A 22,725-nucleotide genomic window follows, 5' to 3' on the forward strand; every position below is an offset into this window, starting at 1 on the left:
CCCAATATTTGAGTACTCCTCGTTTAAGAATTTTGTTCATATTTGAAATGATTACACGTCGATATTACTTCTCTGCGGTGTCATAATTGTTTAAATGTTTAAATTGATATTTATACCCCAAAAATTGCTTCAAAGTCAACCGTCCTCGAATGCCTTAATGGTCCATACATTTTTTTCAAAACTTTGGATTTAAAGTGGAATTTCTTTTCTAATGAGTTGTTTGGAGTGTTTATCTCTTTAGGTGTATATTTATCTATAAAGATACAATATTGTTAACTGAAAAAACGTTTTAAAACACAATTTTTCCATTCACCCCTCTGGTCGTTTCGATTCACCCCTATCGCTGGGTGAATAGAAATTGACCATATTTTTAATGAAATATCGTAAAATTATGCATATTTTTGGACAAATATGGTTTTAACTCTTTCTTCATGGCGCCGGACATGATATAAAATAACCCGACAATAAAAATAACAAGTTATTCGCTACAAATTTTTAGGACAAAGTTGAAAATTGTTTCTATTCACCCCGTTTTACGGTATTATAAGTTGCCAATTAACGTGACATATAATATCTCGATGTATTGTAAAATATATATAGTACGTTTTATGTATGTTTCGGACGTTTCCTGACCTCATACGTCAAATTCAACATGTGGTTTATCCATTTCGTTATACGAAATACTTATCGAAACTGGGACGAAATGGGACTATCTTAAAATTATTATTATTTTTTGCTTTAATATGATCATATTTTACAGAACTATCTGCTTTTATATTCTTTGTGACATGTGAAATACCTACGTATTCGCAATGAATTTCAAAGTTTTTCTTTACTACAGTGAAATGACAATGACATCTGACAGTTCTTTAAAATTCCGTAGTTAGAAACGTGGCAAAGTTATAAATAAACATTCAACTTCTTATCAAAAATAAATTCTTATTTTCATCTTATTTACCTCATTGCTATCAAAATGTGTTGTGTTATCATATCAAGTGACAAATCCATTTATGGCAGGTATGTACTCAGTTAATTCTGTTCTGTCCGATATTGTTTTATCTTTGCATTATCACTATTTGCACTTCGTACGGTATTCGATAGATATAACTTGTTTGTTAGTCGAGAGTACGAAGACCGGGTTGTTTACACCGACACGTCACCCGCCTCACTCCGCGGCCGGCTTTCGCTCAATCAACACACAAGCTTACTTTAAAAATGAACAAGTTAATAGGTTTAACTCGAAATTTTTCGAGTTCTTCGTCTTTAAATGGAATTAAAACGGTAACAGTTGTCGGCGGTGGGCTAATGGGGTCTGGAATCGCTCAGGTAAGCATGTTTAATACATATTAATTGCTACAAATAGGTACCTATCAATTTCTACTGATTAAATAACTTTGAACCTACTTGTTAGTAAATGTTAGCCAATCTTACACATAATTGGAGGGTAATGTAAAATGGTAGGTTTTCGCTTATTATATGTAAGTGCTATGTTACAAACTCTCTTTTACTAACAATTTACTTTTCAACCTTTTTTTTGCTATTTGAAAATACAAATTATTATGATCTCAATATTTAATATGACCTAAAACTAACTAAATTCACTGGTAGTTCTATTCATTAAGTTATCATCAATATTAATGATATCGAACTACCTAGATTTGTAAAATAAACATTTATTTTTAAAACAATGCATTCATTTTTGGTATCTTTAGCTTAAAATTATGTTGTAAAGGGCAATATAGGTCAACTTAAATGATCATACAATATGATAATGTCTAAGTTATTTACTTACTATATTTTAAAGTACATGAACTCATATTTCTAACCCCATGCAATACATAACTAAATATTTGAGAGATTAAAGAGATATAGGGCTATATTAAAAGTGACCAGGGATTTATCTTGCCTGATAATAATCAAGTTAGTCATCAATAATTTCAAAGAACACTTATTTTAAAAGCACATGTCATCAATCAGACATACAAGTGCCTAACATTAATACTTAGATAGAAACAGTACATAAATTATGTAAATGTTTTTGACCTTTTCATTCTAATACCTTTGTTCAGGTGATTGGCAGACTCAACAATACTGCACAGTATTTTCAGCCATTTATTTTAAGCTGTATAAATGTCTGTATAATGCTTCAGGGCTAAACTGCTTTTATGATTAGGGCAAATTCAAATTCAAAATATTTATTCATAACTTCATATAAAGTATTTCAAGTCATAATCATAAAATAATTACCTGCCGATTGAGAGGTCTTGGGATAGATTCCCAGCTCAGGCAAAGTGCCTAACTTGGCAGCAGAATAGACATCAAATAGTAAAAGTAAAAAAGATTCTCACATTTTAAGTTGAAAATGCTGTTTCCATGGCATCTTTAAAAGCCATTAAACATGATAATTGAAAATTCTAGTGTTTAGAATAATTTATAAGGAATTATCATAAAACTGCTGTTTTAAGAGATTCCTAATTACATTGAATACCTTTGCATACAATGGTTTTATTTGAATGATTTAATAGTTAAAATGAATTGTACATTTTGTTAAATTGCAGATTGTTTATCTATTTGAATATAAATGCAAGAAATATATTCTAATATAAAATAGTATTTACAATTTAGTGTTGCATAAGTAACTTTTTCATTAAATATGAATCTCCTTGAGGATGTTTTTCACAAGTGTTACAAGACTTTACATGATCATGTATAAATAAATATTAATTATGCAGGGAATTATAACAGTATAATTCGACGTTGACGACATTAATCTTTGCAATAACAACATGTCTATTAAATCAACAAAGCAGCTTCTTTCAATCCCTTTAACTTTTTACCTATTACATCCTCTATTCAATTAAAGGTTGCAGCTCAAGCCGGTCAAAACGTGACCATCATAGATGTTCAGCCAGAACTGTTAGAGAAAGCCCAGAAGTCTATCCAGGCTAACTTAACCAGGGTCGGCAAGAAGATCTACAAGACTGAAGCCGATAAAATCGAGAGTTTCGTCAAAGAGTCCTTTGATAGGATCAAAGTATCAACTAAGCTTGAAGATGGTGCTGATGTAGACTTGGTTGTAGAAGCTATTGTTGAGAAGCTTGATGTTAAACAGGAGCTGTTTAATAAACTTGATCAGGTAAGATTTAATTTAACGTTTTCTTCTTGTAAGTATAGTTGTTAGAGTACTCTGTGATCCGGGTGGTAGTGTGTGCGACTGTTGATCACGTGTTCTCGGGTTTGTTTATATCTGAATAGCGCAAAGTGCTATTGAGCTTTGCAAATATTTGTTAGAATATTCTCGATAGTACCACGGCGTTTAATAAAGTGCCCAGTACATTGCAATAGACTTGGTTCAGCTTGTGTTACATGGTGCTAACATTATAAATGACGTAACGCGGGTGTATTTCCTACATCTACACATTCAGGTATTACAGTCGTAATATCTATACTTCTATACTAATATTATAAAGCTGAAGAGTTTGTTTGTTTGTTTGAACGCGCTAATCTCAGGAACTACTAGTCCGATTTGAAAAATTCTTTCAGTGTTAGATAGCCCATTTATCGAGGAAGGCTATATAACATCACGCTACGGTCATTAGGAGCGGAGTAGCAATGAAAAATGTTACAAAAACGGGGAAAATTTTGACCCATTCCCTTAGGTGACGCAAGCGAAGTTGCGCGGGTCAGCTAGTTATGAATAAATTAATGCAAGTAATTCGGACCTTTTCTCTCTTTGGAAGTCTTAAGTATGATACAAAGGACAAATGAGTTGATTCCCATTTGTTTTATTATATAATAATTTTTGTATCAGTATGTAGAAAAAGTGAGTTAACAAAACTCAGTATCTCAGATAACAATCTTAGATAAAGTTTACAAATGATTATTTTTGTATCTTGTGTATCAAAGTTCTCATTTTTTATTTTCAGATATGTCCAGCGCATACCATATTGGCGTCAAACACCTCTTCTATTTCAATCAACGAAATTGGAGCTGGTATCAAAAGGAAAGACAGGTACGATTACGTATAGAAGCTTCTTATTAGATACCTGCACTTCTCATAACTATTTAACCTTTGGCTTGGATATTAAGTTAAAAGCCATTTCAGTTTAAGAGCTTTTCACCGATCGACTGGTACTGCAAGAAAGGTATTCAAACATCATGCAGCCTTCCTGAGATGTTCTCTAAGAACAATACTACTTTCAGTTTTATTTTCCAAATCTATTATAATATAATATAATATATTCTCATAGATCTTGATCTCTGGCTATCTAAAGTTTTTATGCAGGAATAAGTAATTTTAAATTGAGCTTCCTTTGAATTCACCAAATACCATGGTAATTTCGATCATATTTCCAATTGTAGCAATACACATACAAAATCTAACTTAAACATGCGTATAACAATCGGAGATCGATCTTTTCTTCACCTTTATTTACTTTTCTAAACAACACTAGCTAATCAAACAAAATATCCCTATTTCAGATTCGGTGGTCTCCACTTCTTCAACCCAGTGCCAGTGATGCGTCTCCTCGAGGTAGTGAAGGGTGACCACATCTCTGAGGAGACCTACCAGGCTATGATGGAGTGGGGCAAGTCGGTCGGCAAGACCTGCATCACTTGTAAAGACACCCCCGGGTTTGTGGTCAACAGACTGCTGGGACCTTACAGCGCTGAGGCTATTAGGATGTTTGAAAGAGGTTGGTTTAGACTGTGTGTTCTTGGGTTTAAAGTACCGTGGTTTGTGGAGTTCGAGTATTAGGCTTGCTACTCATGGATTCGATTCGACGCGTTCGGTTCGGCAATAGTTACCGAACAACAAACCGACTCGATACATTTGTTCGGGTCACTGATCGGGTTCATCTACACATATTCAGTTTTGCCGCCCGGCTGGGCCGATTAATGCCGAACAGAATATGTGTGAAGCAAGCCTTATACCCACCCGTACAAGTCGTATCTTTGTAAATTACGAGCGGTAAGGTATATAAAGCCTGTAATATGAGTTTACGGTTTTGGTAAGGTGTATATCTTCACAACTATACGTTTTTCAGTTGGTTGTGGTCCAGCACTACAGTTAATATGCATTGAGGTAATTTGGAAAGTAAAAGAATTTAGCTGAATGCAAATACAGTACGATTTAAGTTCAAGAACGAAGATTTTTGTTTATGAATAGTAACAAACTTTCGAGATTACACTAGTGCATATTAATAAGAATCTTTTTTATACTTATATTTGCACACTGACCTGGTCTTTGAATTGCAAAAATACTCCTGACGTATTATGTTAAACGGTTGTGGATGTGTGTGGTTAAATTTAATGCATGCTAATTAGTAAGTACCATTTTAATAATTATTTATATTTATTGTTATGTTTTTATGGTTATTTATTACTGGAAGGGTTATTACTATCGTACTTAATTGTTTTACCATTATCTGATATAGGAACCATTTAATTGTCTGTTGGAAATTATTGTTATGTCCATATCCATGTGAATTGTCAGTCACTTTGGGAATTGTAAAAAAAATAATGTAGAAGACTTATACACATTTCTTAAAAAAATATAGTACCTTTTTCTGCCACCAGGTGACGCCTCAAAGGAGGACATAGACATTGGCATGAAGCTTGGTGCCGGCTACCCGATGGGTCCTTTCGAACTGGCCGACTACACCGGCCTCGACACAAACAAATACGCGCTACAAGTCATGTATGAAAAAACAAACAACCCAGTTTTCGCGCCAATTCCACTCTTAAACAAAATGGTGGCCGACGGAAAACTCGGCATCAAATCTGGCGAAGGATTTTACAAGTATAATAAGAAGTGATTTGTTTTTAAAGATGTTTGATTGTCATGACAATGAGTTTATTTTATAATACAGAGTAATTGGTTGCAAATGGAATATTAAATGTTTATTTTTGTATTCTTTTTTATTTGTGTTATTTTTGTTATTAAATATACCTTCTGAACTTTGACCATTTTTGTATAGTAATGAACGCAATGATGTATAGAAAAACTGGAAATAATTTTATATCAGTATTTGTTATTCTAAACTCTTTTTATTCACACATAAGAAATCTATTTTGCTATCTTTACTCAGAGATATAATATTTTAAAATAATTAGAAATGGCAACATAGGTCAATAATAATTAATGTCCATTTAGGTGTGTTACTTACGTCCCCTATGGTAGGAAAATAAAATCACTCATTGTGTGAGAGCAGTTTTTATACCAACAACCTATCACTACTTTTATTATTTTTACGATAATATTTATTGTAGGGTGCTAATGATACGAATTCATTAATCACTTGTGTACTCAATAATTGGAAAATTTTACCATAAATAGATTAGGGGCTGTATATTGTATAATAACTATAAACTTTTATGACAACGTCGAATTGATAAACACATTGATAAGTTACTCAAGAAGTATCTGGAAGCCATTTAAAATTACAATGTGTGGATTATCAAAAGTAACGAGTATTTTCGTAGCAAGTACAAGGATACTATTATGTAATAAAATACAAGCATTACGTGTTTGATATATATATTGACAGAGAATGCCAAATCGTTATATGATTAATATATGGCATCTACCATAGAGTAGAAGGAGTTTAGGTGGAGTTTAGGTTCACCACATTTCTCCCCTCCTAACCTCTTAGCTGTTCTGCTGAATATAAGATGCAGCCAACACCTGGTTGAGGTGTCGGCGCCAGACATCGCCGTTGTCGGTGCGGATCTCATAATGAAGTCGGCCTAGACGTCTTGTGATAAGTTTGTGATAATGTAGACAGAAGAATATTTGTCTTCATGTGGGGCTCAGTAATTTCATTAAGTCTAAAGTACACTTCCAGACGTTTTTTAAAGTTATTGAACGTTTCTGATTCATGTAAAGGATTAAATTGTATTTTTGGTATAATCTTATGGTATTGGTATATTCTATGTTGGTCTTCCTGTCGCTGACCTTGAATAATGTTTTTTTTTGTTAAAAGTTTTGATACTAAAATAGTGTGAAGTTCTTCGAATTCGTAGCCGTAATTTTGTTCGTGTAAATACGCTGTTTCATCGTTATCATCTATGGTTTTGTTTTCTATCTTCTCTTGTAACTCTCGCAGTGCTGTTATGGTCCTTCAAGGCTGCGGAGCGAGCGGTGATGTCCTCGTCAGACATCGTCGCCCTCTGCTCGATGTAGGTATCGAGTCTGGTGAGCATCCCACGTAGGGTGCTCCGTTTTTTACGTAATTTTTCCATTTAGGTTCAGTTTTTTTTTTTTTTTTCCTCGTCGCCAATATTATGTATTAATAAAATACAAGCATTACGTGTTTGATATATATATTGACAGAGAATGCCAAATCGTTATATGATTAATATATGGCATCTACCATAGAGTAGAAGGAGTTTAGGTGGAGTTTAGGTTCACCACAGATACGATTTCCCTATCTGAACATAGGAAACATGCGACTTTTTATTCAACTCTTAACTTTGGTGCAACCCGCAGTGGAAAACTGGAAACGGTACTTCCTACAATAAAACAGCGTTAGGTGAATTTTCTCTTAAAATAAGAACCATGGTTCCGAGGGGATATTTTATCGCTTAAATAAATGTTTGAAGGTACCTATCTATTCTTTTCACCCAGTATTTACCCTCTGCACGGATTTTTGCCTCCCACACTAATCGCGGGGACTTTTACAAACATATTATATCAACAACGGGCTTAAAGTACAACCAGACCGAAACAACTATTTGTGGATCGCACAAATAATTGTCCCGTGTGGGAATCGAACCCACGACCTTCCGACGCAATGATAGTAGCGTGGCGATCACTTAAACCACTGCGCCACAGAGGCCGTCAAAATTTTTTGTCCGTCCATTTTATACGCTAACTTTTAGACTTAAATTTATTGGTTGTAAACTGTACGAGGTATCTTTTCTTGCTTTTCTAAATGCGCTATTATGAAATCAAATAATGGAGAATGTTACTAGGTATGCCAAATCGCTTTAAATTTTGACACAGTATAGCCTGTGTGTATACATATAAACTAGTTTTTGTTTCAGTCAAAAATACCGAATAGTTTTGATTTTATAAGCATTCAAAGTTTCGAAAAATATCTAGTCCCGCTAACGGCCGCATGAGTGGTTGTGACGTCATACAACACTTGCGCCGCGCGGGCCGCGTCCCGCTTAGTATTAAGTTGCCAGCCGTTGTTCTTGGTGTAATAACTTGCGCAGTATTTTGTTGTGTTTGCGTCCGCTTATTACATTTATAGTGTAGTAATAGTAAATATTATTCAATTAATAAAAAGGATGAAGGATTTGAAAAAGGGCAATCGGAGAAACTACCTAAAATAGATGAAAATAATGGTTTCGCATTATTTATCAACAAATAGAGATTTTGTTGCCTCCGAAATCCTTTTTATTATTATAAAGGCGAAAGTTTGTGAGAATGTATGCATGTATGTATGTATGTACCATTTATTTATTTGTACTATTTACTGCGTACGTTTGGCGCAGTGGTTTAAGCGGTAACCTCGCCGCAATAACCGTAGCGCCGCGTATGGAGGTTTTGAATCCCACCCGGGACAAATCTTTGTGTGATGAGCACGAGTAATTGTTCTGGTTGTCAATTTATCTATATATTGAGAAGTATATGAGTATGTTTATCAGTTATTTGGTTACCATTGTACAAGCTCTGCTTAGTTTGGAATCAAATGACCGTGTGTGAGTTGTCCAGCAATATTTAATATTTAATGAAATATTTAATGTATGTATATAGGTATGTATGTATATATGTATGTATGTATGTATGGATGTTTGTATGTATGTATGGATGTTTGTTACTCTTTCACGCAAATGTGACTGAACCGATTACGATGACATTTGGTATATAGGTAGCTGAAGGCCCAGAATAACACATAGGCTACTTTTTATCCCAGAGTTCCCCAGGGATCGGGATTTACACGGGAAGGGTTTCCATGGAGACGAAGTCACGGGCGGCCTCTAGTATATTATACATATTTGTAATATCTATACTAGAATATTAGAAAGCTGAAGAGTTTGTTTGTTTGAAGGCGCTAATCTCAGGAACTATTGGTCCAATTTAAAAAAAAACTTTCACTGTTAGATAGTCCATTTATCGAGGAAGGCTATAGGCTATATATCATCACGCTACAACCAATAGGAGCAGAGTACCAATAAAAAATGTTACAAAAACGGGGAAAATTTTGACCCATTCTCTCTTATGTGACGCAAGCGAAGTTGCGCGAGTCAGCTATGTTATATATTTACGATCACGCATATTATAAAGAAACAATTTTTAATCGAAATAATCGCGTACTTATTGATTTTACATTTTTCCTGCCACTGTAAAATCAATAAATTCGCGATCAATCCGGTTAGAAATTGTTTCATTATAAGATAAAGTTAATTATTATTACTTATATACTTACCTACATAAAATTTAATTACATTTAGGCACAACATATGATTTCCTAATATTTGAATTGAACATTTTTAAAAGTATTTGGGTATAATTTCAACGCACCGAGCGCGCGACCGCAAGCGGATTGTGTGAGCCAGACTGAGCGTAGTGTAGAGTGACGTCACACCGTCCCCGAGAGCAAGCGTCGTGCGGTTACAACTTGTTTTACTTATAAATCGGAAACTAATTGAGATATCGAAGTAATTCTTTCACTAGTATTTTTTATTTTTTACAAAGAATAAGGAGTGCTAAAAATCAAAATTTGTTAACATTCTCCATTATGTAAGTGCACGTTTTATCTAATATTTTCTATATTTATTATATTTTGTAGGCCGTTCACTTACGTCACAGTGATAGGATTAAGATTAAGCTATGATCGATTGAAAGAAATAATAAAAACTTATTTGGCACATATGCAGCTAAGAAATTGTCTTTTTAAGATATTAATAGAAATTTGGATAACACCTATCATATTTTTTTACAAAGAATCGATCCCGGTACTTTATCAGTAGGTTATCTAGAACCTTATATGGATCGATTTCCGACGAAGTGAATTCCACAAATTCAAGCATAGGTACTTACTTTCATTTATTTTTTCTTATCCATACTATCCATACTAATATTATAAATGCGAACGTAACTCTGTCTGTCTGTCTGTCTGCTACTCAATCACGCCTAAACTACTGAACCAATTTTCATGAAATTTGGTATGGAGATATTTTGATACCCGAGAAAGGACATAGGCTATATATCATCACGCTACGACCAAAAGGAGCAGAGTACCAGTAATTAATGTTACAAAAACGGGGAAAAATTTCACCCATTCTCTCTTATTGGACGCAAGCGAAGTTGCGCGGGTCAGCTAGTTATAAATAAACCATAAAATCGAGTAAGTGTACAAAAAGCCTGTACTAATAAAAGGGATAATGATTTATTTTAATTACCTAATGAGTAGTTAAGAATAGTGTACCGCTAAAACGGAAATCGTCTTTGATTAAAACCAAGAAGGCACGGGATCTTATCATGGCGCTAAGTTAGTCAATGAATTGTAACATATTGTGCAATATTAGCGGATATGGGTGCTTTAGATAGGGTTACCACTTTTATTTCTTTCAAATAAAGTACACAGATGAATACATGACATACATACATACATAATAACTAACAAACATAACTCACACACGTTTGGCGCAATGGTTTAAGCGGTCACCTCGCCGCAACAACCTTAGCGCCGCGTGTGGTGGGTTCGAATCCCACCCGGGACAAATCTTTGTGTGATGAGCACGAGTATTTGGTCTGAGCCTGGATGTAAATATATATAGATACATTTACATCCAGGAAGTATATAAGTATGTTTATCGGTTATTTGGTTACCATAGTACAATCTCTACGAGTTGTCCAATAATATTTATTTATTAATAATACATTATAACACCACTTGGTTCGATCCTTACAAACTTCCCTGGCTCACATCTGTATATTGTGTCATACATTGTCCCCGATTACGACTAAAACGCGTATGATCTTTTTGCAAAACATCACCGATATGAATGATGAATAAATGTAAGAAAAGAATGTACGCAAGTGTCTAAATAAATAACGATTTGTATTTGTATTTTTTATTATTTACAAGAGATTTGAAATTATTATATAAAGTAAGTAGGTGTTACGAACTATGATCAACAACAATAGACAACAAACGAATAACAATTAAGCAGTGAATGAAAAATATTGTATAGGTATTTTCCTTATTATTAATTTAAATGCTTTCCTTTTCTAATTCCTACACATATAAAATCATGCTTAGCAAGTATTTTTGTGTGCTTTACCGTTCTCGTAAAGTATAAAGTACATTTACTTGAAATGCCCTTATTTTATTAAAAAGTAAAGGTGGCAACCATAACTGTAGATCATAATCACTTTTACGTTTAAACAAAAGATGACTTCATACAAATACATACAAATTTATCTACGTAATCATCATTTATGTGATAACTATCTCCATCAATTAATAATATAATCCACTATCAATACTATCATTAACCCCCTACGAAAGAAGAGAATCGTAATTATGTATGTCCAATTATTTGTGGCAACGTAGCTCTCTCCATACCGAATGAGCCACTTATAACATGACTGTTTTTCAAATAGCAATAAGTTTGCGCATTGCGTCGCAATAAACTCGCCCAGGGGGTCGTTTTAACCCTCTGAGGAAATAAAAAAATACATGACTGTTTTTGAATGGAAAGCCGTATCTTACGTATCAATTACACGGGGGCCCCCAACGAGCGTAACTTAATATTTTCTATTTATTTTGGTAATGACAAACTTTAAATAAGCTATTTCCCCCCAAAGAAACGGTCAAGGCAAACTACAGGCTGTCAATGAGATATTTAAATATAAGCTCATAAGATCAGTTATTCAGGCGTTTGAAGATCATCAGCTCATTTTGTTTTGACAAAATGGTCTTACCAAATTATCTTATTATTATTTTTTATGACTTGTAACATCAGTAGGTCTTTCAAAAATGATGACTACAGCTTTTTTTGTTTTTTAGGTGACGCCTCCGCAGTAGACATAGATATCGCGATGAAATTAGGAGCTGGTTATCCTATGGGACCCCTAGAACTGTCAGATTTAACTGGTCTTGATAACAAGAAGTTTATATTAAATATTATGTTGGAGAAGACTGGCAATCCTGTGTTTAAACCTATAACGCTCTTGGATAAAATGGTGGGCGAAGGAAAACTGGGGAGAAAGACTGGAGAGGGATTTTATAAGTATGAGAAGAAATAGGAATTAATTACAGAAAATACTTTCCCACTAGCTCATACAACTTACGAATTTATTGTTACAATATAATAGACGTTTAAAGTTTTTTTTAAGGCTAACGTACTTTATTTGCCCGATGCCTTCGTCAAGTTGTACCGATGATCATCACGGGGTGCCTATGAATATATAGGCTAAAGAGTAAAAACAATAGGTAACCAATGGCTAATCAAAGAGAAAAAGTCATGAAATTGGAAATATGTAACCACTTGTTAATCGCTTTTAAGAGGTGTTTCTTCTTGGTGTAGTATTATGATGTAAGAGCACCTCTTAACTGAACAGCAGTGGCGAAGGCTCCATACAACTCGATTCCTACCGGCTTCCCTTTCTGGACAGACTTAATATTAGTGTTAAATTAATTGTTTACTATTGCCAAATAATGCACAATTAATCAATAATCACTAATATTTAAACCGAAATCTTTAACTAAAATCATTAATCTAATCTAAACAGTACGAAAACGCCTACCCTTCAAAACTTACGCTCCGCTAAAAACGCAACGTGAAGTAATAATAATGAAATAAACCGTAGGCGCTGATCGGGAATCGCGTACAATTAAAACTATGGCGGCGATGTCGCTTACGACCTTTTGGATCGCGCTTCGCACCGCGCTGCATAGTGGCGAGCAAGCCGGAGGAAGAGCGGATTACCTCGCGCGTTACAGCGCTCGCGCCGCGGCGGACGTATGTTTCTGTCGCGGCGCGAGCCGCGTGCAAAAGCGAGATGGCGAAAATATAAGCTAAGTATCCTGCATAAGTATTAGTGGAACGTTGGCGTTCTTCTCCAGTTTGACAATTGACATTAGGTCATGTTTGTTTACTGTTTACATCTTTCGCGCGCTCTATAACAAATTAGAATATTTGTGTTTATCACAACATTATTCCTTAATAAATGTGTTTATGCATAATTGTGAATGTATCAGTATATTCAATAGTAATTGTTTTGCATGTTTCTATTCGAGTAAATTTTCATTTTGCCAGATTTATAGGTTAAACTCATTTCTATAAAAGTGTTCTGCGTTTATCCATTATGTGTTTGATATTTTATTGTTGATGAATACATTCTAAATTGATGGTATAATATGTTATTAAACAACCAGTGCGAGACAATCATCAATCGTTCGATATACCTACATTATCTTAAATATGTGCTGTTGTGTTACCTACGTGTTACTACTGAAGACGGAGTAACTTAATGCAAAACAAACATGATTAGGTAGCATGGTAAGTACCTATGTATTCTTAGACTGTAGAGAGAGAAATAAGAGACTGTAGTCGAATGTAGATAATCCTCTCATATTGTTATTATGCAGTCATACGCTAATTTTACGTCGACATTCTTACGATGTACATATGATGTAGGTACTATACCTAGACAACCTATAGCTCCGGCTTACCTTTTATAAAAAATGACCCTTCGCCACTGCTGAACAGCCCCCTGGTTATGTTGATTATACTTGGTTACCTAAATGTATTTCTTAAACAGGTGTATTTTTGTTAATATGTTCTCGAAGATGTATGTCACAAATAATCAAGAGTGAGTCTTATCGTATTTTGTGAGTAGTTTTTCAAATGTTGTTAAAAAAAGCTGTTATTTATCGAACATAATAAATTGTTATTGTTAATATATATTTTGTTTTATTGTAGTGTTGTAAGGGAGTGTCGATATCCATAGATTTTATCAGCGATGACCTTAAAGATATTATTGATTCACCACTTCGACAACTTCCTGACATTACTAATAATGCTGTGACAGTTTCCTTAGAAAGAAAAACCCTTATTTAATTAAATATTGTTCATAAAAACGTCCCATTGTCTTAATTCAAATATTTATCTCTTTGGTCCGGAAATTAGTTTCTTTCTTACCAGCAAACTACGAAGGAGTAATACTCTACCAAGTCTATAAAAAACTAGCTGGGCCTGGGATTCGAATCAAACATCTTTACACAACAGTCAGTGCATCAGTACCGCTGCTTTATGTATACATTTCTTATCTCACTCATATTTTAAATGCATGTTTTTACTCTTTCACGCAAAAGCTTCCGAAATAATTTTTATGAAATTTTGTACACATATAATATCTAGGTTAACACATAAGCAATTTTCCCTGGGAAATGTTTTCAAGTGGACGTAGTTGGGGCCAGACGCTACTTAGTACCATATTACTTCGTCTTAGGATCATAGTAAGAAGAAAGAAAGTTAAAAGATTCTAGAAAGGTGCATGTGGTTTTCCTTTCTTAACAGAGGACGCGAATACCTACTTATCCTTAATAGTAGTATGTTTCGGATTTCACAAACAAACAGGATAACTCCCGAGCCGTACGTGCGTACTGCGTAGGTACTTGCTTGTCATGTAAAAAATATTTATTGTTATTGAGGTTACATTTCTTAGTAGTAACCTTCTTGGTTGTGAAATACCATGATTGTTAGGGAATTCTACGAAGATGAATTGTCTTGAATGAACTACGTAAAAGATGTGGTTCAAAGTAAATCAAAACAAAGTCCATGCTATTTCGAACTTGTGACTCCTTCTTTGACTTATCTTATTAGTTAGAAAGTACAGTAAGTATCAAAAGTATCTTGTTCCAAAAATGTAGAAGGTAGTGTAAGGTATTTTCGAAACAGTCTGATATATTTTTTTAGAGGGCCGTTTAAGAGCACATATTTGTGTTCTTTTCATTCAATTAATTACACCCTGTGAACAGTAGATGATACAGAAATAAAAATCTTCTGTGTAAACTTGCGAGGTCAAAAAGCATAATCATAAACCAAAATTACTCTAACCATACAAAAGTGAAAACTAGGAACAATACAGCATGAAGGTTAACTCTTAACACCTGAATGGCTCTTATACATTTTCTCATTATTACGACAAAGATAAACGTATCAGAAAAATAATCTTATATTTTCTTTACATACCTTTAAATTTATCAATATTATGGACTTCGTAAATATATCTATTGATAAATACAAGTCAATCTTGATTTATGTGTTGATTAGATAAACGTATCCCTGAATTCTGTCCAATGTCTCGCGAATTAAAAAAAAAAATCAGTTGCGTTTTGGTACTGTTACAGTACACAGATCATAAATTTGTCCGAGTTTAATAGGTATAATTATTTATTTATAGCGACGTTACTTCATTAGGTCATTTGCGGTTTTCACGATCATTGTGTGCTTCGCCATTCATTGTAGTATACTGTGTTTTTGTTACAACTACAATTTCGAAATATTTTTGTTGTTGTGCTGTGATTCTGTTATCAGTTTAATCGCCATCGAATAAAAGGTAACGCTTTATATTTTAAACAATAGGAGACAATTACATTGTGCATATATTATTTTGAATAACATGTAAAGAGTTAGCCTAATTAATATGAACAGTTAGTAGGTTGTTATGGTATAACAATTAGACAGGTATTTAATTTAAGTAGATACTAATCTCATACAACTTATTTTTCTAAAACATAATTTTTGTTTACAAAAGATTTAGCGAACAGACATACACAACTCATTATAAACAGTGGCTCTTTGCATGTACGGTGATTGCCTAAAAAAGTCATTCTCTTTATCTATACTTCACTACCAGCATTCGAATTTTAAAACACCCGCATTACATGTTCGCTACTTACGCGCTCATTTTGTTTTATTTATTACCAGTTTGCAATTATATCTTTGTATTTAAGTGGTGTATAAGTGATATATGTTATTTGTATTAAACAAAAGGTGATAAAGTGTTTAATTTACAAGAAACCTCATAAGGTAACATTTACAGTGATTTATTGTTGAGGAAGTTTGTCGATCACATGCGTATCGGATTTGCACGAACAAAAGGGAATTTTTCACACATCTCGTTTCAAGTTTTACTTGTACATTAACTAACATGGAATATTTAATTTACACTTTACAATGATTGCTTGCTTTCGTAATTAACCAGCAGTTATAATAATATATCTGTGTACATACCTAGGTAGAAAGGTTTTCTAAAAAAAGTTGATTAATACCTAGATAATATTTGACACAAGAAATTAATTAATTTTGTCTTATATCTTAAAACGTGTTATTTGAACGTTTTAAATATACCTACTTAATTAATAACAAATACCGATTAGGATGCAATGCAGTGTTTGTTTATTTAGGTTTATCGCAATACGTTTAGGTACCTACTTATAATTTTATTATTCCTGTTAAATTTTGTTAGCATAACATCCGGGTTAAGTATAAATCGAAAATCCATAGTAGGTACTAACTAAAATTAAATAAACAATTTTTTGATTATGTCCTCATTGCTTTTATTTACTTTAAACCGCACTATTTTTATCATGCACACGTAAGGGTTTATTTGGTTAAAAATAGTTAGTACCTATGTCGTTTAGAGCTAGTTATGTGTAGTGTTTTTCTGCCTAGTTGTATTTTACGATATTCTTCATCATCATTATCACCACCCATCACTTCTCAAACCGCTAAAATGATAACTCCCGCACTAAGAATTGCTCTTGTGTCGCGGGGACATTTACAAACATACAAACAACGGACAAATAGTACAACCAGATCCGAAACAATTATTTGTCGATCGCACAGATACCTTAAACCTAAGATTGTTCCGTGAGGGAATTGAACCTACGACCTCCCAACGCAATGGTAGCGGCGTGGGGACTCTCACTAGGGACCTAACCCACTGCACCACGGGTGGCAGTCAAAACATACTTACCTGCTCATACTATAAATTATATTATTTTCCCTTAGGTATAAAGCTAAATGAGCGATGTATCAAGCGAGCCCAAACGCCGCGGCATCCGTCGTCAGCGGTCCATCTACCAGGTGCACTACTGCATCAAGCGGCGCGACGACGAGGTGATGGCCAAGCCGCTGCTGGCGCCCGCCACGCCGCTCGAGATACAGGCTTACTCGCTGCAGGTCGCAGGACATAGGAGCACTGACGATACTAAGTATTTAGGTATAGATTTAAAATTAGTTTAAGTATATTATTTACCTCCCACGCAAGTGGTTGCAGGATCGACCCCGAGGCAACACACCAATGATTTTTGAAGTTATGTGTCATGGCTTAGCCTTTCTTCCAAACTATGTTGGAGTCGGCTTCCACTCTGACCGGATGCAGCTGAGAACAAGTGTTTTACATGAAGCGACTGCCTATCTGACCTCCACAACCCAGTTACTTAGGTTATAACACGATACCCTTTCGAAGTTATGTGTGTATTAGGAATAATTATCACTTGTTCCAACGGTGTAAGAAAACATCGTGATGCAATGCCTGAGAGTTCTTTAGAATAGTAGTTATTCTTTCTATGTAATACGCAACCGTCGTACGTGACTGCCTCGGCGTTGGAAGAAGGAAAGCCTAAAATGGGTTTTATTGTGATTCATTACCAGTAGTTGTTGTAATTCGGTCGTAATCTTAACTGAGGTTCAAGAGGTCTCTAGCGCCTTTTTAAAGCTGAAAGTTCTACCATGTGATATTTCAGGTTACATTTGTGTCACTATATTATTTTACGGCCCTAGTTTTAAATCCAGCCCAGAATTTGTTTAGAAAAGGTCGAAACGACGACGTGATTCGACCTTGGTTATTCTTCTTCAATCTTGACTATGATTCTGTCTATTTCTATAAATAAAAATTAACAATAGTTAGTTAACACTATACAAATAATACTAACACCTGTTAATACTTAAATTATCAGCAATAGCTGAAGTGAACAAGTAAGGCAAGTACAAGGCACACAATTGTATTTTACATAACGCGCTTCCTTATTACTAAACTTCTTTATCTTATAATACTAAATTGCCAAATGGCTCTAAAAGGCAATGACTTACACCGATCATGTCAACCCCTTACCATGATTGGTGTACCTTAAAATTCTTATCGCGTGTAAAATCCGTTTAGCAGTTTAAATGTGTGCAAACTAACAAAAACTTTAATTATCTCTTTATTTTATTTACTGAGCAGTTAAAACGGGTACATGGGGTAAAACATATAATTTGTCCCCAGGTCTTCTCCAATGCAACAACGGCACAATCCTCAAGCCAATCATCAAAGAGGCACAGAAGCGAGAGGTAGACTTCTACGATCGGATCTCTCGCTCTAACGACGCGGACTTGGTAGAACTACGCTCAAGCATACCTAAGTACTTCGGCTGTAAGAAGTACACGTACAATGGACATGAGCAGGAGTATATTATATTGGAGGACCTGTCGGAACGGATGCTGGAGCCCTGTATTATGGATGTTAAGATTGGTGAGTACCTATGTACCTTATAAGAATTGTGATTGTAATTGACGCTTGTTAATTAAGATTTCTATTAATATTGGCTGTTATATTGAAGTGAACATGAATTAAGATTTTTATACTATTTTTACCCTAAACTCAGACAATAGAAAATTAGAATTTATTGCACCCCAAATACGCATACCTACTTAGCTGGAATAAGATGGATTTAGCATTTCTAGAAAACTATCCTTAACATTATTTTTACCGACTTTAAAAAGAGCTCCTCCTAGTAAGTAGTACATGTTGTAACTGTGTTCGAATAAGGTCTTGACAAACTTAAATTTACTAAAACCAGACTAAGTAATTTGAGCACATAATGGTCATCCTTACACTACTTATCTAGATTATTTTTACCATACTTTCCCAAAGAATCTATAAACGTAATTTAAAATGTCGCCACCAGGTAAAAGAACATGGGACCCCCTAGCAACAGAAACGAAGATAAAGAACGAGCAGTCAAAATACGCGGCGTGTAAGCAACAGTTTGGCTTCTGTATCCCTGGGTTCCAAGTATACAAGCTGTCTACTGGGAAACTACATAAATATAACAAGGACTATGGCAAGAGGTTGCATGGACATACTGTAACTGATGGTGAGTGAGAGTATGTTTATTTTCTATTTAACTGAAATATTTTTCTTTATGATTAATGAGCAGTGATAGCCGAGTGGTATAAGTTGACACCTTCCACGCAAGTGGTCGGAGGTTCGAACCCGAGGCACCACACCAATGACTTTTCGAAGTTATGTGTGTATTAGAAATAATTATCACATGCTCCAACGGTGAAGGAAAACATCGTGAGGAAACCTTGCATGCCTAAAATTTGTTTAATACATTTATTGAGGGCATGCAAAGTCCCCAACCCGCACTTGGCCAGCGTGGTGGACTCAAGGCCTAACCCCTCCCTCATTTCGGGAGGAGACCCTTGCCCAGCAGCGGGACATTAATGGGTTAAATTTATTTTTTATTTTATTTTTCTTTAATGCACGGTTATTATAATTAACAATACCTACTAATTTAATATGTATTATTCTGGTATTAATTAATTGTTAAAGCCATATTTGTTTTACTAACTCTGTGGCGTGGTTGAGTGTATAGGTAGGTATTGATCACGAGGTTTTGGGGTACAGTGCTTATTGGTTTTTTCCCATTTAAGTAGAAGAATAATTTTCCAAGAAGAAAAAATGGGTTTCCCCCGTTTTTGTAACATTAATTACTGGTACTCTGCTCCTTTTGGTCGTAGCGTGATGATATAATATAGCCTATGTTCTTTCTCGAGTATCAAAATATCTCCATACCAAATTTCATGCAAATTGGTTCAGTAGTTTAGGCGTGATTGAGTAGCAGACAGACAGACAGACAGAGTTACTTTCGCATTTATAATATTAGTATGGATTATCATTATTAATCCGTAGTTTAGTAACGTGGCGTTGTAAAATATCGCTTTTTTAACCTCTGCCTTCACCATCGAAAATAACAGGCTTGATGTTATGTTCCTAAGTACCTATGTTCAATTATTTGGCAAAGCATTAATAACGTATATCCGTCTTTCTAATAATATTTTCTACTATTTATCGCCAATTTTTATCTAAATCGGTTTTTGAAAGCGCAGTGCATGTGAGGTGGGTTATAAGCATTGATGGTATAAGGAAAAAAATATATCAATAGTATTTTATAAGTCATGTTCAATATGTTCATAGCCTTGCTTATCAGAGCTAATAATAATAAATATTATTGGTAGTAATTAGATTTTATAGATGAGATAGATTTCTATCGAGTGGCCATGTTGTTATTTCGAACTTGTGACCGCATCTGCTCTCAAACTAAAAAGAAAATATTATGTAATAGAACACGCGTTGTTCGCGTCAATTCCCGTTTTTTATTATAAAATCAATATCATTTTTTTTAATTTAGGTCAAATGGTTACACTTATAATAGTCAATGATACAGAAAGTGAATATTTCCACTTAGGAAGGTAGGGCTAATGAGAAGAGCTGACAAGAAACTCCTGGACACTCTTTAATCGCCAAATGGTTCTAACAATATTTCTGTTAGGTATAAATCAGTGATGATGTAAGGAGCTGCTACTCACACTACCGAAAACACTTTGTTCAGTTGGTCATATATATTTAAAATAATCATGCAACGCGAAACTTTAAAACTTATAAAAAAAAAATGACATTTCTAAGGCCTTATATTTTGTTGTAGCAATAAGAAACTACCTGAACGGTATAGGCACGCCGCTGTGCCGGGCGCTGCTTCTGCAGTTTCTGTCGGAACTGTGGAAGATCCAGAAGTGGGCGCGGCGGCAGTCGGCGCTGCGACTGTACAGCACGTCGCTGCTGCTGGTGTACGACGCCGCCCGCCTCAGGGACTGCTGCGGCGCGCCCGAGAATACTGGGTCAGTTGGAGCTAAAGGCTTTTTGGTATATTTATGGTTTGGTGTGATATACTAACGACAAGTAACTTCTCTAGAGAAGCGTTGATCAGAAACGAGCTAGTAAATAAGTATAGAATGCTTCTTCTGCTTCGCTACGACCAAAAGGAGCAGAGTACTAGTAATTAATGTTATAAAAACGGGGAAAAAATTCACCCATTCTCTCTTATTGGACGCAAGCGAAGTTGCGCGGGTCAGCTAGTAATATATAAAATTTTCTCTTGTTCAAGCAAGATACTTATCTTCGATTTAGATTATCAAATTTATATAATAGTTGATTTAGTTAAATAGTTCTGTAAAGTTACTTTTTTTCTCAGAAATGTTAATTTAAAGGTTTCAGAAAAACACTGATCCTCTGTATATTCAGTGTGATTACTACTTCTCAGTACCACTATCTAGTTAAATACTTATCAACTTCAAATCTACTAACTAATATTTTATTTACCCCACAGGCCTCGCATACCGTGTCGTCCGGCCACTCTGCCGCTGCCTCGTCGTCGCTCGTCCTCAATACACTCCATGCACAGCATCAGCTCGGGCTCCAACTTCAGCGGACAGATCTCCGCCAAAGGACCCGTCTACCACAAAGTGCACTCCGTCCCTATATCTTGTATGACAACTGCACAAAACAGTTTCAGCCCCCCACCCCCTATAAACTCCCCTTGGAACGACGCGTTAAAACGCATCAGTCAGAACCATTCAGCTGAACATAATTATGAAGATAAATTATGTAAAATTAAAATGAACTATAGGGCGATGTTAGATCAGCTGTCTTATGACTCCCCCACTCCTAACCCGTGGGGGACGGTCAAAGTAATAGACTTCGCTCATGCGTTCTTCAATGAAGAGGACGAGAGAGAATTAGACGACAACTTCAGGGAAGGTATTGACAATTTCGTTGAGATATTCGAGTGTTTTCTTAGAGAAACTGATGACCAAGTTATTTGATACTTGTTTGTTGTATGTGTAGACTTTAGTTGTGACTATCGCCGCTAGGTGGCAGTATAGTATTTTCATAGACTCAACTCTGTTAGACTGTTGTTACTACCCGACTTGGTCCATTAAGCCCTTCTCCCATTACGATACGCCCGCGCGACTCTAGTCTCGGAGACTAGTCGCCACGAAGTATCTCACATACATTTGTATGGAGACTCTCACATTACGATACTGGTAGTCTCCATACAAATGTATGTGAGATACTTCGTGGCGACTAGTCTCCGAGACTAGAGTCGCGCGGGCGTATCGTAATGGGAGAAGGGCTTAAGACTACCTTTCCTTCCACGTTGACGTTGGTAATAATAATATGCATAACGTTTTATGTTGCACTGCAACGCTAATGTGCACTACAGACGTTATATGCTTAGCTCAGGAGGAAAGCGAGCCTCTGACTGTGGGTTTGTTTGTCAGTGACGAACGCATGATGCCAACTGCGTCACGTTAGCCTGTACATTAGACTCGAGTAAAGTAGGTATATCGTTGTTATATTGCGTTTGTAAATTCCACCACTCATGGCGGATAATACTTTCTACAGGCTCGAAGTGCTCGAAGTTATTATCAAACTATTATTGTTCTTTTACAAGAGACTTGGTACTTTCACATTGTACTTCCTCTAAGACAGTGGTTCCCAACCAGTGGTCCGCGGACCACCATTGGTCCGTGGAAGTCAAAATATGGTCCGTGTATGATCTTAAAATTTTAAATTATTACACT

At 35.2% G+C, this 22,725-nt stretch overlaps 2 protein-coding genes across 8 annotated transcripts; both read left to right on the plus strand.

The window, feature by feature from the left end:
* The first annotated feature begins 883 nt into the window (after positions 1 to 883).
* On the plus strand, positions 884 to 22,150 carry Ipk2 (Inositol phosphate kinase 2). 6 transcript variants are annotated; one of them, XM_076124458.1, is made up of 6 exons: positions 884 to 1,017; positions 17,044 to 17,254; positions 18,302 to 18,547; positions 18,984 to 19,172; positions 20,787 to 20,979; positions 21,468 to 22,150. In XM_076124458.1, the coding sequence occupies exons 2-6, from the start codon at positions 17,056 to 17,058 to the stop codon at positions 21,961 to 21,963; spliced, it is 1,323 nt and encodes a 440-aa protein (XP_075980573.1). In that variant the 5' UTR covers positions 884 to 1,017; positions 17,044 to 17,055; the 3' UTR covers positions 21,964 to 22,150. The 6 variants fall into 6 exon arrangements, with proteins under 6 accessions (XP_075980573.1, XP_075980577.1, XP_075980574.1 ...); XM_076124462.1 differs by lacking the exon at positions 884 to 1,017 and adding an exon at positions 13,388 to 13,524; XM_076124459.1 differs by lacking the exon at positions 884 to 1,017 and adding an exon at positions 15,346 to 15,410.
* On the plus strand, positions 1,107 to 13,929 carry LOC142979518 (putative 3-hydroxyacyl-CoA dehydrogenase B0272.3). Of its 2 annotated transcripts, none has more exons than XM_076124465.1 (5): positions 1,107 to 1,326; positions 2,864 to 3,136; positions 3,927 to 4,012; positions 4,483 to 4,697; positions 12,030 to 13,929. In XM_076124465.1, the coding sequence occupies exons 1-5, from the start codon at positions 1,216 to 1,218 to the stop codon at positions 12,266 to 12,268; spliced, it is 924 nt and encodes a 307-aa protein (XP_075980580.1). In that variant the 5' UTR covers positions 1,107 to 1,215; the 3' UTR covers positions 12,269 to 13,929. The 2 variants fall into 2 exon arrangements, with proteins under 2 accessions (XP_075980580.1, XP_075980579.1); XM_076124464.1 differs by lacking the exon at positions 12,030 to 13,929 and adding an exon at positions 5,581 to 5,925 and having other exon boundaries at positions 1,114 to 1,326.
* Positions 22,151 to 22,725: the final 575 nt, after the last annotated feature.

This window comes from Anticarsia gemmatalis, chromosome 16 (assembly GCF_050436995.1).
Source record: "Anticarsia gemmatalis isolate Benzon Research Colony breed Stoneville strain chromosome 16, ilAntGemm2 primary, whole genome shotgun sequence".
In the NCBI taxonomy this organism is placed as follows: domain Eukaryota; kingdom Metazoa; phylum Arthropoda; class Insecta; order Lepidoptera; family Erebidae; genus Anticarsia; species Anticarsia gemmatalis.